This window comes from Sceloporus undulatus, chromosome 2 (assembly GCF_019175285.1).
Source record: "Sceloporus undulatus isolate JIND9_A2432 ecotype Alabama chromosome 2, SceUnd_v1.1, whole genome shotgun sequence".
NCBI classification, from domain to species: Eukaryota; Metazoa; Chordata; class Lepidosauria; order Squamata; family Phrynosomatidae; genus Sceloporus; species Sceloporus undulatus.
In genome coordinates this window covers 221,641,387-221,659,693 of record NC_056523.1, presented here as the reverse complement: position 1 = coordinate 221,659,693, position 18,307 = coordinate 221,641,387, and the positions used below count along the sequence as shown (strand labels likewise).

The 18,307-nt window shown below is 41.2% G+C and overlaps 1 protein-coding gene across 3 annotated transcripts in view; it reads right to left on the bottom strand.

The window, feature by feature from the left end:
- Positions 1 to 2,666: 2,666 nt before the first annotated feature.
- The window catches only part of LOC121923589 (C-type lectin domain family 5 member A-like), a 19,930-nt gene continuing 4,289 nt past the window's right edge, over positions 2,667 to 18,307 (bottom strand). For 2 of the 3 annotated variants that reach the window (XM_042454142.1, XM_042454143.1), the window contains exons 2-7: positions 15,874 to 15,962; positions 13,682 to 13,738; positions 11,771 to 11,848; positions 5,701 to 5,849; positions 4,560 to 4,669; positions 2,667 to 2,860 (exon numbers count right to left, since the gene is read on the bottom strand). In XM_042454142.1, the coding sequence (XP_042310076.1) occupies positions 2,749 to 2,860; positions 4,560 to 4,669; positions 5,701 to 5,849; positions 11,771 to 11,848; positions 13,682 to 13,738; positions 15,874 to 15,952 (585 nt within the window). In that variant the 5' untranslated portion in view covers positions 15,953 to 15,962 and the 3' untranslated portion in view covers positions 2,667 to 2,748. The remainder of the gene's footprint in view (positions 2,861 to 4,559; positions 4,670 to 5,700; positions 5,850 to 11,770; positions 11,849 to 13,681; positions 13,739 to 15,873; positions 15,963 to 18,307) is intronic. The other variant, XM_042454144.1, reaches the window with a different exon arrangement.

Below are 18,307 nucleotides of genomic sequence, written 5' to 3'. Positions count from 1 at the left end.
AGCATTGCTGACCACTATCCACAGACAGTTGCAAGCCATTTCATTTCACAATGTCCCCCCATTGGAGCCCCACTTCTGTAATCAATACAGTATCACCTCTGCAATCCCTTCAGTCACTATCTGCTACCACCTTTTATATTGTTAGTTCTTGGATGTGTGCACGACTGAGTGTCTTTGTGTGAACAGTCTGATTCCCTCTGATTCATAAATAAAATTACATTTGGACTTCCACTGTTTCGTTTTATTTTGTTTCTCGGAACCAATATACTGTGAGACTTGGGATTACTCTGACCAAAAATCCACGACAAACTTCAGGTAGATCAGAAAGTTTATTGTAAGGACTTGAGTGGAAGTATTCCTGCCACGTTTTTGTTGAAACTGAGGAGTTCCAAATAGAGGCAGAACCTTACAATTCCCCAAACCCCTCCCTTTGAGTTGGTTCCCTACGTTTCAGCCTTTGATGTAGAATTTCTCCCTTTGGTCTGAAGGGGGAAAGGAGGGTTTTTTTTTTGGCCATTTGGTACCTGGCTCTTCTACCAAGTAGAGATCTAAGGCGGTATGCATCTTTGGTTTCAGATTCCCAACAACCCCTCATAAAACTGCCTGCCATGCACTACGTGACCATCCGGCTTAGTCCTCATGGCGGCATCCCCCCTATTCTCAAAGTGACTGTCTCTCTCTCTCTCTCTCTCTCTCTCTCTCTCTCTCTCTATCTATCTATCTATCTATCTATCTGTTTTTCTATTTATCTATTTATCTCCCTATCTATCTGTCTGTCTGTCTGTCTATCTCTCTATCTCTCTATCTCTCTATCTATATATCTATCTATACAAACCTCATGGCAGAATACACCCTGAATGCCTGACTGAAGGTGGATTCTGACATATACACAGGCTTGATTCCAGTTTTTTAGTTGCCCAAGCCCTCTCAACTACTGTAATTGAGCTAATAAAATTCCCCTATTAAATATTGATTGCGGGTGCCCTCCCAGGCATCTTGCAATTTGGTTAACATTTCAGGTTTGCACAGGAAGCTGCACTTGCCAAAATTCCTTTTTCTACAAAAGGTTAAGGACCCCATATCTTTTTGCATCTGGGCATGCAAGCAATTGTAGTTCTAGTTTAATAGCTAGGCTGAAGAGACACATACACCTTCTGCTCTTAGGCCAAAGCCAAGACATCATCTCCTCCAGAGGATCAAGGGAAACAGCAGATGAACAACAGTCTGGATAAGAAGGAAGGTCAGTGTAGGCTGAAATGACAGTCAGCCAGCATGGCTTAGTGATTTGAATGTTGGACTATGAAACAGGAGACCAGAGTTCGATTCCCAGCTCAGCCATGAAACCCACTGGATGACCTTGGGCAAGTCACATACTCTCAGCCTCAGGGCAAACCTCCTCTGAACAAATCTTGCCAAGACATCCCATGATACATTTGCCTTAGGGTTGTCATAAGTTGGAAACAACTTGAAAGCACACAGCCACAACAACATCAAAGAAACCTGAGAAGTTCTTGACCCTCCTTCCATACAAAAGCACGTATCTTGAGTGTCAGCTGAATTGCATTTCTGTCATCCCCAACAACACTTAATCAATCAACCAGCTCAGGACAAACAACTTGCAACAATTCTCCAGGGGAGAATTTTTGGGAGAACGGTGGCAGAGAAATAAAATAAAATAAAATAATAAAATAAAATAAAAGGTCTCCTAAGTCATAATGTTTCCCAACCAGAAACTGCCTACCACCAGAAATGTTGTCAAGTTCATTCCGTGACAGCTGTGAATGGGTACATCATGAGATGGAGCTATGAGGCCTCCTTCTCTCCTCTCTCCACTGCTGAAGGTTTGCACTTTGAATTCAGTCTGTAGCAACTGAAGTAAGTGAGGAGAGGAAAAACTGGGGCATTTTAGAAGCAGTTCGAAAAGTGGGAGCACAGAAGATTTCCCACCCCGGAAATCCCACCCCCCAGAACTGGGTAACAGCCGGTGTTGGAACGCCTTTTAGTTTGGGCACTCGGTCCAGAAAAGGTTTGTCATCACTGCACTATATCATGTTGGCTTCCCATTTTATCCTCACAACAAGCATGTGATATAGGTAAGGTTGACAATGGGTGACAGCAAGTCAAATATGATAATAGATAGTTGTTATTGTCCATTTATATGACTTATCTCAATCTGAAAGATTCAATTAGTCATCCTATTTTAAAATCTCATTTTGCCTACACATACTTTCAAACATACACATTGTAAATTCACATATGGAATTTGTTATTTAATACGCTTCCATTTATCTAAAGATATATTCTATCTAAACCAATACATCTATACTTTCAGTCCTCTATAACCATCCTAGTTTAATTAATATTCCTTATTCTCTAAGATAAGTCATATACAACAATAGCAACAAAAATAATATTGGGAAGAAAATCATTTGTTATTTGCTATGTTACATTATATTATGTAGGTGTAGATTTTGTTATACAAGCATGTGGCATCTGCCCTCTTATTTGTTGAGTGTAGATATGCTTTATGTTACCTTTATTGTTGTTGTTGTCAATGCTATTACGTTTTTGTTTTTTTAAATTAGAGATATTAATAAAATAAATACTAAAAAAAACCCAAATATAATAGATAGTTGACAAGAGTAACACTATGATAAGATATGCTCTTTTTAATAATCAAGAATTCAGGTCCTTAGTTGGTCGCTTCCTTAATGTCATTGCATTGGATTCTTTGGATCCAACTGAATATCAGTTCTTCTCACAGATCCAGCGGCTTTTTTGATAGCATGATGTTGGACGCACTTCTCCTGCCCTGACCGTCGCACACTCATTTTCCATTCCATTTGGATTAAGCGTAAAGCTATGAAACAACCAAGAGGGAAACAAAGCAATGAAGAAAAGCAACTACAGCAAATGATGATGAGCAATCTTAAATTAAGGACATGATCAGCAACTGGTTTGGTAGAAAGTCAAATCCCCATGTCTCGCTGCCCAAAATAGTCAGTTGCAAAGCAAATTTCCTGTTAATGGTCTTTCTTGACTTCAAAATGGACTATCACTTAAATGGTGTAAGATGTGTGTTTGTCAAAACATGACTGTCTTCCATTACTATCTTTCTGAGCAGGGAAGAGCAGATACAGATTGTTTCTAATAAAACATGGGCTGGTATCCTGTTAGTGACAGACAGTTGCATAAGTTAGAGGAGCCTGGAGGTCCTGGTGGACGATATAGCAATACAGTGGACCCTTGTTATACGCTGGGGTTTGGTTCCAAGATCCCCTGTGGATAACAAAATCTGTGTATGCTCAAGTCCCATTAAATATAATGACATAGCAAAATGGTGTCTCTTATAAAAAATGGAAAATCAAGGTTTGATATTTGAAATGTATACTTTTTAAAAATATTTTCAAACCATGGATGCTTGAATCCGTGTATAAAAAAATCAGTGTATAAGAAGGGCCAGCTGTATAGCAATATAGCAAGTACGTTTCTATACCACTTATCAGTGAACTAAGCACTCCCTAAGCAGTTTACAATGTGTAAGCCAATTGCCCCCAACATGCTGGGTACTCATTTTAGTAATCTATGGAAAGATGCAAGGCTGAGTGGACCTTGGAGCCCCACCTGGGATTACATTCACAACCTTGTGGCTGCAGTACAGGCATTTAACCACTACATCACCAGGGCTCCCTGTGGCCATGCCAGTGTTCTGTATCTGGATACAGAAATATAGCAAGATTCTTTTCTGAGACCCCCACACTAGCCATTAAATGCCCATGGAATGGGGGTCCAACAGGTAAAAGTTGAGATCTGGAGGAAGAGGTATCACAGTTATCCCTGTGTAGAACATTACAATACATTTCCTGACACAGGATCTTGGCCATGGAGGGAAATGCACCCACATGAACCCTAATGTATCATGCCATGTGCAAATTGGCACATCCCACCCAGTTGGGGAATGGCCACAACTTCAGTGGTACAGCACATGCTTTGTATGCAGAGGCACCACATTCAACTGCTGGCATCTTCCAATGTTGCCGTTTTTTAAAGACCAGGTAGCAGGTGCTGGTGTGCCAGCATGACATGGTCAGTTGAGTGTTGGACTAGGACTCTGGAGATCAGGATTCAAATCCTGCAGTGGCCATGTAAACCCACTAGTTGACTTCGGGCAGGTCACAGTCTCTCAGCTTCAAGAGAAGGCAATGGTAAACCCCCTCTGAAGAAACTTTCAAGAAAACCTCATGATAGATTCACTTCAGGGTTACCATAAGTTGGAAATCACATAAAGACACACAACAACAGTGGCAGGTGCTGAGCCCAACTGAGACCTTAGACAGTTGTTGTCAGTCAGAGGAGTTTATATTGAACTGGATGGAGAGATGGTGTGATTCTAACCTGGAAAAAACAACTTCCTAAACTGAAGTCAGTTTGGAAAACACATTTTTTTTTCAACTGCAGCTCACAAAATCTCCCAACCAGCCAGAAAGCTGCCCAGGGGATTCTGGGATTGAGGCTTACCCATGCTTACAAAGACCAGTGAAATAGAAAATGAAACTTACAGAGTCCTCTTGTATTCGGTGTCATCAAACCACAGCCATGTATCTCCATCTCCTGTATATACCAGTCCAATGAAATAATCCATTGTTGTTGTTTTATTATAAATAAATTCCTGGCAAGAACAGAAAAATAATGGGACTGAGCAGCAGTAATACATAGTGCTCTCTTCTCTCTATAATGTGTAATTAATTATAGTTGGTCAGGTCAGGGGGTGCATCACTTTACATGCCCAAACATGTAGACTGTCTTTTGTCTAAAGAGATTGCCACACATGGCACTAGTTGTGGAACTGTAGTGGATTTGCAACAAATGATTCCTCCCCTTCTCACATTACATCATCACTTATCCATTTACGGTCGATTGTTATGCCATTATTATTGTGCAATTTTGCATTAACAATAGATAACCATGAAAAAGCAACAATGCCTCTTCATTCACGTGATCACACAGGTGCAGATTGCTTTACCGCAACAGTATTGTTACTGTGTGGTTGTGCAAGTGGGCATGTCAGTAACCATTTTCCCTGCTTCTGTTACACCATGGACCTCCTGGGTCAGTGAAGAAGAAGGCTGGTATTGTTGATTTCTGGAATGTGTTTGCTTATTTCTGTGCAAGCTTCAAATTGCCTCTTGTAAGTACTTGGGCAACATTTAGTTGGTTTGTTAAAAGTAAAAAAAATGGCTATCTACAAAACATTTTTTTATAAAAAGCACAATTCATGAATGGGCAGAAATGAGTTGGGCAAAGAATCTCATGAGTAGCTTCCTAGTCTCATACTGGCAAGAAAAAACAAACAACAACAACAAAAAACCCGACATGCATGTGCATAAACAGGAAGAAAAGGGAATGGAGACTGGGGTTTGTATGCGCAGTGTGGAATACAGAATCCAGAAACATTTGTTTTAAACCAAAGGCTGTAGTGCTATGGAAAGGTAATACAGAAATAAGAGGCTTAATAGAATTATTGGTTCGATTGCATTACAGAAATTGTGTGATTACAGTGAAAAAGCATCCTCATGCGGTAATCTCCAATGTCTGCAGATGCATTCATTCAAGTCCTTCTCTCAGGGGAAACAATTTTTTTCAGTGTGTATGCACTCCAGTGTGTGTGATCCGTTCGCATAAAAGTGGCCGCAGCCTCACCAGTTCTTTTCTGTCAGTGATGATCACTAGGTCTGAATTATGTTTCTGGCATTTCATTCGGCTGTTGAGCCACACATCTATGTCTTCAGAAAACCAGTAATAACTCCCTCTGTATCTTTCCCATTTTGGAGGCTTCAGAGGAATCTGGGCTGCAGGAGGTTGCAAAGAGATAAAAGAATACCTAAGAACCAGAGTACTGATAAGTAGAATTCCAGCTTTGAGGAGAATGAAGGGGGGATCTGTGTCAAACAAATATAGTTATTTTTTGCTTCATTCAAACCTCATCTTTGGAGACTTGATACTACTTCCTCAATGCCAAGCCCTGCACCATAGCCAAGCATTTTTTGTCTCATGAGCTGCAGAGTATGCACAAAATTTTGCTTATGGCAGGAGGGACATTTTAATAGTCAGCAAAATATTTCCACCAGGGGCTAAATAGATTTATCCAGTGCATTCAGCTGTGTATTTTTAAAAGTATTAGGGCTCTTCCAGACAAGAAAAATGTGACAGGTGTTTATTGACGTTTTTCAAAAGTATCCAAAAGGTATCTGACAATTTCCACTCCCAGCTGCAATATTTTATTCCCACCCTTGAGTGAGTTTATTTTTACTTCTGAGACATAATGGAACTAAAAAGTCTCCATTTATCGTCCTTTCTTTCATTTTAGATTTTTTTAAAATGCAGGTTATACCACTATAATACATCAGTGCATCAATTAAATGACACTTTTGCATTATTAAAAAATTTATATTCCAAGATCTCAGGGCAGTGTAAAAATAAAATTAGGAAATGTGTTAAATGAACAGCTGAAAGATAGCGAATGGGGAATTTGGGACATAATTTTGTAAATATGGATTTTAATATGTTGTGAGCCGCTTTGATTGTTTTGTAACAGAAAAGCGGGATATAAATAAAAGTTTTATTATTTATTTTATTATTATTTATTATCCTTTGGACAAAGCCATGTCAAAGCAGCCTACTCCAATCTCTGTCTGTTCAGTGTTGGTGTGTAATGGATTTGACCTGCATCCAGTTCTATCCATGTTGGCTCTTCCACTTAATGGGGAACCCTGATTGCCCCTGGTTATCATACACCAATTATATCCCAGTCATTATACACTGACTGTACCACAAATACATATTAGACATGGGGAAAGAAGGAGTGAAGATTGGAGGAAGGAATATCACTCATCTAAGATATGTAGATGACACCGTACTATGGGCAGAAAATAGCAAAGACTTGGAACCATTACTAATTACTTCGCACATTTGCGAAAGAAAGTGCTAAGGCAAGCATAGTGTTGAACATAAAGCAAACAAAAGTAATGACCATGGAGGTAATTGAAATAGTTATAAAGCAAACAAAAGTAATGACCATGGAGGTAATTGAAATAGTTAAATATTTACTATATCTTGGATCAGTGATTCCTCCTTTTTTTGGACTTCAGATCCCAGAAGTCCCAGCCAACTTTGCCAGGAATTTGTCAGGAATTCTGGGAGCTGAAGTCCAAAACATCTGAAGGATCAGTCACTTAACAGAATGGAGACTGCAGTGAAGAAATCAGAAGGCTAGGACTGGGAAGGACAATTATGAAAGAACTAGACAAGATCCTGAAGCGCAAAAATATACTCCTAAAGCTAATTCTTTCATACCATTGTAGTTCCCAGCACTTTGTATGTATGTGAGAACTGAGCAGCAAAGAAAGAAAATAAACTCATTTGAGATGTATTGGAGAAGAATTCTGCAGATACAGTGCACTCACGTCAGATGTGGCTTTCAGCTTATGCTGAAGCTGGATGCCAGAATAAGCACAGGCCCTATTGTTTTCAATGGGGCTTGAACATACGCGGTATTTCCCTTATGCAGGGGTGGTGGTTCCAGAATGGATCCCCATACGAGGGAAGGGCCGACTGTACTATCGATGGCTAAAAAGACAAACAAATGGGTCCTAGAACAGTTCAAGCCTGAACTCTCCCTCAAAGCCAAGATCAATAACTGAGTCCGTTGTACTCTGACCATATCATGAAAATCACAAATCAGTAGAAAAGACAATAATGCTTGGAATTGTAGAAGGAAGTAGGAAGAGAGGAAGCCCACATAACCAAACTGATAGACTTAATCAAGGAAGACTCAGTCCTGAGTCTGCAAGACCTGAGCAGAGCAGTTGAGGATAGGGTAACCTGGAAGTCTCTCATTCATAAGGTTGCCATGGGTCAAAGTAGATTTCAAGGCAATTAATGACAACAACAAGTGAAAGAGCATGTTTGCATAAAGCTCAACACCCTTTTTTGCACTAATACTGACTACTGGGAGATGAGGAATAAGCAGGTGTACTGGTATCAAGGTGTGAACACTGGCAATGGATTCTTAACGTATGTCTTGCATTCACTTAACTGTTCAATGAATGCTAGAATTGTGGAGAGAAACCATGCCCAAGTCTGAATGCACAGGAGGTTGAGTATGAGCAAACAGCCTATGGGTTCACCAGAGTAATAAATATAGATGTGGTTTAACATGAGGTGACAGGACTACTATTCCTAAGGAGATCTTGTAGAACCTTTGAGACTAACTGAAAGGAAGAAGTTAGCAACATGAGGTTTCATAGTCTTCAGTGCTGGCCTGTGGGCGAAGCCACAGTGCAGCGTCCGCACACTGGACACCATGACCCCACTGCCAGGGTGCCATTTTGGCATGTGCTGGTCTACACAACATGGCTGGTGCTGTGTCCAAATGGTGCAGCGCCAAAAGGGCAACATCGTGCTGCACACTGGAAGCTATGGCACCCCTTCGAGGGCACAAAAAGGAGCCGTTTTTTCCAATCCGGACAGTAAAGGGGCAGCCTGTATAGTTCATTCAGTCTATTTTCTCAGATGCATTTGGTCAATAAAATTACCAGCTTGGTAGATGAAGGGAATGCTGTGGATATAGTATATCTTGATGTCAGTAAGGCCTTTGACAAGGTTTCCCATGACATTCTTGCAAACAAGCTTGTAAAAGGTGGGCTAGACAAAGTAACTGTTAAATGGATCTGTAATTGGTTGACCGGCCGAACCCAAAGGGTGCTCAACAATGGCTCCTTTTCATACTGGAGGGAAGTGACCAGTGGAGTCCCACAGGGCTCTGTCCTGGGCCCAGTGTTATTCAACATCTTTATCAATGACAGAATTGGGAGTATACTTATCAGATTTGCAGATGACACCAAATTAGGAGGAATAGCTAATACTCCAGAGGACAGGATCAACATTCAAAATGATCTGAATAGACTAGAAAGTTGGGCCAAAGTTAGATCTGATCCTAACCAAAAAGGATGACTTGGTTAATGAAGTGCAAGTGGTGGGATCCTTAGGTGGAAGTGACCATGTTCTCCTGGAGGTTGTTATACAGTGGAAAGGAGAAGCCAGGCATAGTCAGACACACATTCTAGACTTCAGGAGAGCGGATTTCAGTAAACTTAGAGAAATACTGGATCCCATGGTCAGGAATGCTAAAAGAGAAGGGAGTTCAAGATGGATGGGAGTTTCTCAAAAAGGAGATACTGAAGGCACAAATTAAAACAGTTCCAGTGAGAAAGAAAAATGGGAGGTGTCGCAAGAACCCAGGATGGATGACCAAGGAACTTTCAGCTCAGCTAAATTTTTAAAAGGAACATGTATAAGAAATGGAAAAATGGGGAAATCACCAAAGAGGAATTCAAAGAAATAGCTAGCATGTGTAGAGATAAGGTCAGAAAAGCTAAAGCGCAGAATGAACTCAGGCTTACTAGAGAGGTTAAGAACAACAAAAAGGCCTTTTTTGGATATGTCCGCAGCAAAAGGAAGAAGAAGGAAATGGTAGGACCACTCTGTGGAGAAGATGGCAAAATGCTAACAGAAGACAGAAAAAAGGCAGAATTACTCAACACTTTCTTTGCCTCAGTCTTCTCAGAAAAGGCAAAGGGAACTCAACCTGAGGATAATGAAGCAGAGGACAGAATAGGGGAATTTCAGTACAAAATAAGTAAACAGATAGTACAGGAATACCTGTTTAACCTAAATGAATTTAAGTCTCCAGGACCAGATGAGCTACATCCAAGGGTATTAAAAGAACTGGCAAATGTAATATCGGAGACATTGGCAATAATCTTTGAAAACTCCTGGAGAACAGGAGAAGTCCCAGCAGACTGGAGGAGGGCAAACGTTGTCCCCATCTTCAAAAAGGGGAAGAAAGAGGATCCCAACAATTTTCGTCCAGTTAGTCTGACATCAATACCAGGAAAGATTCTAGAGCAGATCATTAAACAGAGAATCTGTGAACATCTAGAAAGCAATGCCATAATCACAAAAAGTCAACATGGGTTTCAGAGAAACAAGTCATGCCAGACAAATCTAATCTCTTTCTTTGATAAAATTACCAGCTGGGAATGCTTGATTTCAGTAAGGCCTTTGACAACGTTCCCCATGACATTCTTGCAAACAAGCTTGTAAAATGTGGGCTAGACAAAGCAACTGTTAAGTGGATATGTAACTGGTTGACCGGACGAACCCAAAGGGTGCTCAACAATGGCACCTTTTCATCCTGGAGAGAAGTGACCAGTGGGGTCCCACAGGGCTTTGTCCTGGGCCCAGTGCTATTCAACATCTTTATCAATGACCTGGATGACAGAATTGGGAGCATACTTATCAAATTTGCAGATGACACCAAATTAGGGGGAATAGCTAATACCCCAGAGGACAGGATCAAAATTCAAAATGACCTGAATAGACTAGAAAGCTGGGCCACAGCTAATAGAATGAACTTCAACAGGGAGAAATGTAAGGTACTGCACTTAGGGCAAAAAAAAATGAAATGCACAGATATAGGATGGGGGACATCTGGCTTAAGGAGACAACATATGAAAGGGATCTAGGAGTCCAAGTAGACCACAAGTTGAACATGAATCAACAGTGCGATGCGGCAGCTAACAAGGCCAATGTGATTTTAGTCTGCATCAATAGAAGTATAGTGTCTAGATCAAGGGAAGTAATAGTGCCACTATATTCTGCTCTGGTCAGGCCCCACCTGGAATACTGTGTCCAGTTCTGGGCGCCACAATTCAAAAAGGACATTGAGAAAGTGGAGCGTGTCCAAAGGAGGGCGACTAAAATGGTGAAAGGTCTGGAAACCATGCCCTATGAGGAACGCCTTAGGGAGCTGGGGATGTTTAGCCTGGAGAAGAGAAGGTTAAGAGGTGATACAATAGCCCTGTTTAAATATTTGAAAGGATGTCATATTGAGGAGGGAGCAAGCTTGTTTTCTGCTGCTCCAGAGAACAGGACTCGGAACAATGGATGCAAGCTACAGGAAAAGTGATTTCACCTCAACATTAGGAAGAACTTCCTGACAGTAAGGGCTGTTCGACAGTGGAACACACTCCCTCGGAGTGTAGTGGAGTCTCCTTCCTTGGAGGTCTTTAAGCAGAGGCTGGATGGCCATCTGTTGGGGATGCTTTGATTTGGATTTCCTGCATGGCAGGGGGTTGGACTGGATGGCCCGTGCAGTCTCTTCCAACTCTATGATTCTAATGCATCTTAGGAGCAGACTGAAGTCTATGAAAGCTCATGCTGCCAACCTCTTTCTTCCAGTTTGTCTAAAGGTGCTACAAGATATCTTTGCATACTGATTTTACAGACTCACATGGCTATGTCTTTGAATTCTGTTACTAAGGAGTGCATCTTGTTTATCCTCATTGTTTGTCAAGCCTGCTAACATAGGTAGATCATCTTGAATTAGAAGAGCTGTCTGCCATAGAAAGCTACTAACTACAGATGCTACAGACAGAAAAAATATGCGGTGCTACAGTGATTTAGCTTGGATGCAAATGTCTCACTGTGCATCCCCTCCCCGCTCTCTCTCTCTCTCTCTCTCTCTCTCTCTCTCTCTCTCTGAGCATGATTTCTATCTGTGCAACCTGCACATTATAAATTAACTGGGTATTATGAAAAGCATCATAGGAATTCTTTCTTTGCAAAGAAACAGACTCTAAACCATTCATTTTTACAATAATATCATTGACTTTCTGTTTTCTACTTTTCTAATATGAAAGAGCATTACCTTTCACGGCGCTTGCAGATGTGGCTCTTGCAGGAAAAGTAGTCATCCCTTCATGAAGGCCTTCTGTAGTGTGCAACACTGTAAATTAATATATCTTTGGCATCTGTTCTCTACCTTGAAAAGTTTCACTGTGGCACTGCAACAGACTTTAATAACTACATCAGCACAGTATGGTTTTCAGTGTGACTATGTTGCATATTCTTCAGTTTACATACGTAGGTAGAAAATAGCAGTTTGGGTCAAGATTTACTAAAACACATTAGGTTGAATTCAGAAATAGAAAATTAGTGCACAGCTAAAAAAACACAGCTTACCACTGCTGGTTTCAGTTCGAATTCGGGATGCATTTTGACACCAAAACCGCCTGCCGGGTACAGCCCAGGTGAATTCCTGATAGAATCCAAGCTGCACTTGGCCAGCGACAGCAGCTGCAAAATGCATGCGATAAAATCCAGATGGATCCCGAATTCAAATTGAAATTGGCAGCGGTAAGTCACGTTTTTTAGCTGTGCACTAATCTCCTAAGTGAGTTGCACTTACCTCCCAGTGAAATAAATGAAACCTGTCATGACTAATTTTTAATACTGGTTTAAATGGATCTACCAGACAACTAACCTGGCCTATTGCCACACTGCAGAAATAAAAGCAGTTTGACACTACTTTAACTGTCATGGCTCCGTCATGCAGAACCCTAGGATATGTATTTTGGTGAGGTATTCAGCCTGATCTATCAAAGAGCTCTGGTGCTCTCTGTCAAGCTGCTTTATATCTGCAGTGTGGATACACCCTTAGTCTAGAAGCAACCATAAAGATAATGCTTCTGCATTAAGTGACATGAATGTTCCGAGCTAATTAGAGAAAATATATTCTTAATCATAGATAAAAATAAATGAAAAGTGGCAGCAAATTAGGGCAATTTAAGCGTACAGACAAACGTAAAGTCAAAGGCTTTCATGGCCGACATCCGTAGTTTTTTGTGGTTTTTTTCGGGCTATGTGGCCATGTTCTAGAAAAGTTTCTTCCTGATGTTTTGCCAGCATCTATACCCAAGTCCTTCCCAGGCAAACATTCTCTGAAGATGCCAGCCACAGATAGTGGTGAAACGTCAGGAAGAAACTTTTCTGGAACATGGCCACATAGCCCGAAAAAAACACAAAAAAGTACAAACATTTTTCTAAGACCACATCTTCACTGCAGAAATAATGCTATGGAATCCTGGGAATTGTAGTTTGTTGTGGCACCAGAGCTCTACTCAGTTCCACAACATGGAGCCATGGCAGTTAAAGTGATGTCAAACTGGACTATTTCTACAGTGCGGATGTGGCCTAAGGAGATTATCACGTGGCTTTAAAAAAAACTATTTACTGCTGCCGAATTCAATTCAAATTTGGGATACATCCAGGTTTTATTGAATGGATTTTTTCTGCCAATGCTGCCAGGCGGGTGCATCCCAAGTAACATCCGGCTAGAATCTGAGTTCAGCTGGCCTCTTTTCAAAGCCGGGAGCTTCCTGGCTTTGCAAATCGACCAACTGGACTCAGATTCTAGCCAGATGTTACCCGGGATGCATTTGTTTGGTGCCAGCAGCAGCAAAAACATGTGCAATAGTACTTGGATGTATCCCAAATTTGAATTGGATTTGGCAGCGATCAATTTTTTAAACTGTGTACTAATCTCCCTAGATACATGTTTTGTTGCTGAGAAGGGAGGTCTTTTTCAACATTCAAGAATCTGGACACCCCAAATGTGAGAAAATTTCAGTACAGTACAGTAACATGGCTTCCTCTCAGCAAAAAGAAAGAAAGAAAGAAAAAGGAAAGAAGGAAGGAAGGAAGGAAGGAAGGAAGGAAGGAAAGAAAGAAAAGCCATTCAATAGTTCACCAAGCTCAGAAATCTTGTTGCTGCAGTTACCTGTCCAGTTCTCCTCATAAATGAAACTGATATTCCCTCTGGGGAAGGTGTGTGGAACTGAAAACAAGAACATTTTCAATGGTTTTTGATATGGATTTTTTCAAGTTGCTGCGAAAATACAGTACAGTACAGATTTCTGTAAATTTATTTTATAATACACAAACCATATATAAAAATGCAATCCAAATAAAAAAGATTACATGTAACTACATGTTGCCAAGTTGACTGTATGTTGGTCACTCGGATCTTCTCCTCTTGAAACTGATGCCCAAGAAGACATGTATCCTGCTGGTTTTATAGTTTTATAGTTGCCATTTTATCTAAGGGACACTGTTTTACTGTGTCACTGTATATAATAGGACTTGAGCATCCATACATTTTGGTATCCACGGGAAGCCCTGGAACCGAACCCCAGCAGATACCAAGGGTCCATTGTCTGTATCAACATTTATCAAAATCTGATTGATTCAATGGGTCTGCTCTAACTTGGGCTAACAAATAGATTTAGGCAGTTTACACCTCTGAACACTGAGGGATCATCTACACCAGCCAGAATACTCCAGACTGTTTCTATAATATTATGCCCCCCAAACTGCTCTGGATTTCCCCATTACCTCCACACTACAGTGTGAAGTGGCAAATTGTCAATCATATTGGATGGGCACCTCATTGTAACCTCAGATGGAATGACTTGTGCCAGCAGCAACAGTGCCAGGTGACACAATGGGGCACATGTGTAAACAGCCACCTGACATTGCTATGGATTGCTCTGGATTTTCCTATAAAATCTGAAGCAAAAGATGAGAGGTTTTTAAAAATCTGTTTAAGATAAGGATAGGGTGGATTTAGTGTGGAACTGGCCTTCTGTCATGAAAACAGCCTGTATTCAAATCATGGATTTGGCCCTGCATCATGTGGACAGGTTTCCATGAAGACAGGGGGGAATCCTACATATGGCCTGTCTATACAAGCCCTAAGTAGCCTTAAGCAAACCACTGTCTCTCTGTCTCTGCCTCATTTCCAATATTGCTATAATAATAATCATCTATGTTAAAAGGATGTATAAAACCTTTAAATGCATTCAGGAAACACAGTATATAATCACCAGTCATATTATTGTTGGTGTTTATAGCCTCGTGATTAAGAGCCTTATTGCATTACAAATAAACCCAGCAGGCAAATGGAGAAAAATGCATTTTATCTTTCTCTCTCTGCATGACATCATAACACTTTTGTTCTCTTCCAGGTGTAAAGGCATGGGAGAGAGTTGTGAAAGTGTTCCTTTTGCAAGATGGAAAAATCCGTTTGGCAAAAGGGACACTTTTACCACCCTCTCCCATGCTTTTACAACTGGGAGAGAACAAAAGTGCTTCGGCGTCATGCATAGAATGTGCTTCTCTCTGTTCGCCTGACAGGTTCGTTTGTAATGAGATAAGACTCTTAACACATCTAAATCAAATTGTTTAGTTCTGTTTTCCATGTCTTAGAGCCTTATCACATTACAAACAAACCCAGCAGGCAAACAGAGAGAAGTGTTAATTTACCAGGTTTCTATTGATCCACTCGGTTTACTCTATTTGAAATAGACAATTGCATTAAGGCCATAGAAACTAAACAGGTTTACAAGCCCATGGGATCTGAAACCTTTAGTATTTCTTCATGTTGGCTTTTGTGTGTGTGTCAGATGTACAGATGATAAATTCTTATTATAAAACTAAAGAATCTCTACTAAGGCCCGGTACAGACCACCGGTTTGCAGCGGCCTCAGGTCAAAATTAGGGCTCGGGATTGCGTAGCAACCACATGGTCCCGAGCCCTAGTGCGTGGCGGCAGCACCATCATGGTGCGGCCCCATCCACATGGGGGCAGCCATGATGACACAAGCGTGGTGCAGCATCCGCACGTCATGACACCACACTTGTGTCATCAACATACAACAGTGTGCCAATGGCACACTCATGGCATCCATTGTGTGCACCAAGAAGAACCTGCTTTTAGCGGATTCTTTTTGGTGCAGAGGGAATTCACACGGTTTGGTTGCTGTGGGCTTCCTCAGGAGCAAAAACGGGTGCCTCCAGCTCACCATTTTGGGGCAGTCTGTCGAGCCCCTATATGACAATGAAAAGAGAACAGATATTAAATGAGATCAATTTCAAGACAGACACTCAAACTAAAAATTCCCCAATACTCACTGAAAACAAAAAACAGGGATGTCCCTGTAAGTTTAACCAACAGGACGATTATTCCAGGAGCTGCACGCCACCAGTCCATGTCTGTTTATCTGAAAGGATTCAATGGTGTTTCATTGGTCTTCAGTGGGCATAGTCAGAGGTCCTCTGTAGTCATGTTCAATAGCAGCAAATTATAGAAGGTTGCACATAAAGACTCCAATCAAATGTCAAGATAGTGTGGTCAAACTGCTTTGTTTTGAAACAGGTGGGTCAAGTCTGATGTTTTTCCAGAGATTTCAGAGGAGGAGGTTAAATATATACAACTTTTGCCAGAGGATGACAATAAAGGATTCCACACCAGCCCCCTTTCACCTAATCAGTACTTTAGCCATAAGATGGGAAGGAGGAGAGCTTGGAAAAGTAACTTGTATGAAACTTTCCCAGAGTTTGACTAGGAGGAGGATAGGAACTACCTAGCGACTGGAGTCCTCTACTACAACGGTATAGTATTATAGCTTTAAAATAAAGCAATTATAATAGAATTTCAAAATATATAATTTCCTCCTAATTTCATCTTATTCCTATATACTTGATAGAATAAATTATGTTAATTTGTAAATAAATTGTAAATAAATTATTGGAAAAAGAATTCTCGATAATATATGCATGTAGGTGTACAAACGTGCATACCATAAATAAATCAAACACAACATTGCAAGTTTAATGCAAGAATAATGTAAATATTCCTCTCCTTCTAATAGTACATAGCTTCAGCTCCAATGGTGACCTTTTTGATTAAATTTCCAATAATGCTGTAACAGACCAACTTGGTTAATTGTTTGAGAAAAAATTTAATAATAAAAATGCATGCGTTCATCTACATGCAGCATAGCTCCATGACTGAGAAACCTACTAGAAGCCTCAAACTCAGCACAAATAGTAGAGTTGTGCACCTTGAGGCTAACTTTGGCTTTAAAATGTATTAATTAATTTAACTAATTAAAATGTGTTTAAAGCCAGCGTGGTGTATTGTTTTGGGCATTGGACTATGACACTGGAAACCAGGGTTCAAATCCCTGCTTGGCTACTGGGTGACCTTAGGCAAGTCACACACTCTCAGCCTTAGAGAGGGGCAAAGGCAATCCCCCCCTCTGAACAAATCTTGCCAAGGAATGACCTAATGTCACACTGCAAGTGCATCCACACTACAGAAATAATCTGGTTTGAAAATTCTGGGAAATGTAGTTTGTTGTGCTCTGGGGCCCACAACAAACTACAATTCCCAGCCTTTCATAGCATTGAGCCAGGGCAGGTAAAGAGGTGTGAAACCAGATTATTTCTGCAGTATGGATGTAGCCAACAATAGGCTTCAGTGCTATCTTAAAGCTATGCATACGCAGAGACAGCACTGGAATGAGATACCAAAATAAAAGAGAAGCAGAGGAGAAATAGACAGAGAGTTTAATGGGTTTGTAAACCAAGAGAAGTGGGTACTTCTGCTCTTGCATAATAATGGCTGGGCTGTGGAAGTTCAAGTAGGAAAAGAATCCAGGAACTGACCTCCCTTGAGAAAGGACAGCTAGCAAAAGCTCCAAGATAGTATTAGCCAAGATATTATTTATGTATTATATCAAGTCTTTAACTCTTTTCATGAAGTATGTTTCAAACTATTAAATTATAGATCTGGATGCTTATGGAGAATGAATGATAGGTAGCTTGACAGAGTCACACTGCCAAAGAGGAGAGCCACGTGACATTTATTCCAGGGCACTCTTTGTAGTTCTTATGCAAACAGCATGGGTTGCACAAGACACTCCAAAGTTAGGGTTGCCATTTCACGGCGGTGGGCGGGACTTTCCCGCCCCCTGGGGGTCGTGCCCGGTCCCGTCCCGTCCCGCCCCCACCCCCATTGCCCGGTGGCTGCCCAACTCTGAGCTCCCAGGGCTGCTGCCTGCCTTCTATAGAGTGCTGCCTGTGCAGCATGGCTGGAGCAGCAGCAGGACGACTGAAACCAGCAGGGGCGGGGTCTGCTACACTGCCCTGCCCTATTGGCCAGCCTTCTACTTCCTTATTTGGGCATACTCCAACATCCAAGCAGGGAGGAATTTACACTCAGGCAAGCTGCTTCCCCTCTTTCTCTTTCCCCTCCTTCTCTTCTTCTTGTTATTCCATTTTTTTCTTCTCCTCCTCTTCCTCCTCTCCTTTTTCTTCCTTTCTTCCCCCTCCTCATCTTCTTTTTCTCTTTCTTCCTCTCTCTAAGCCCCCCTCCTCTTCTTCTCAGGGGTCCAGGGCTTCTCAAGGCTTTGCCCCCATTAGAAAAGAAAAAAGGCTTTGGATCTGTCCCATAAATCCCTCCTAAGTTGAGACATACCTGGGAAAAAGAGGGGGTGAGGGGTTTGGGGGGGTTTGAGGGGGCAAGGAAAAGGAGGAAGGGGGAATTGCTAAGAAGGCTTGG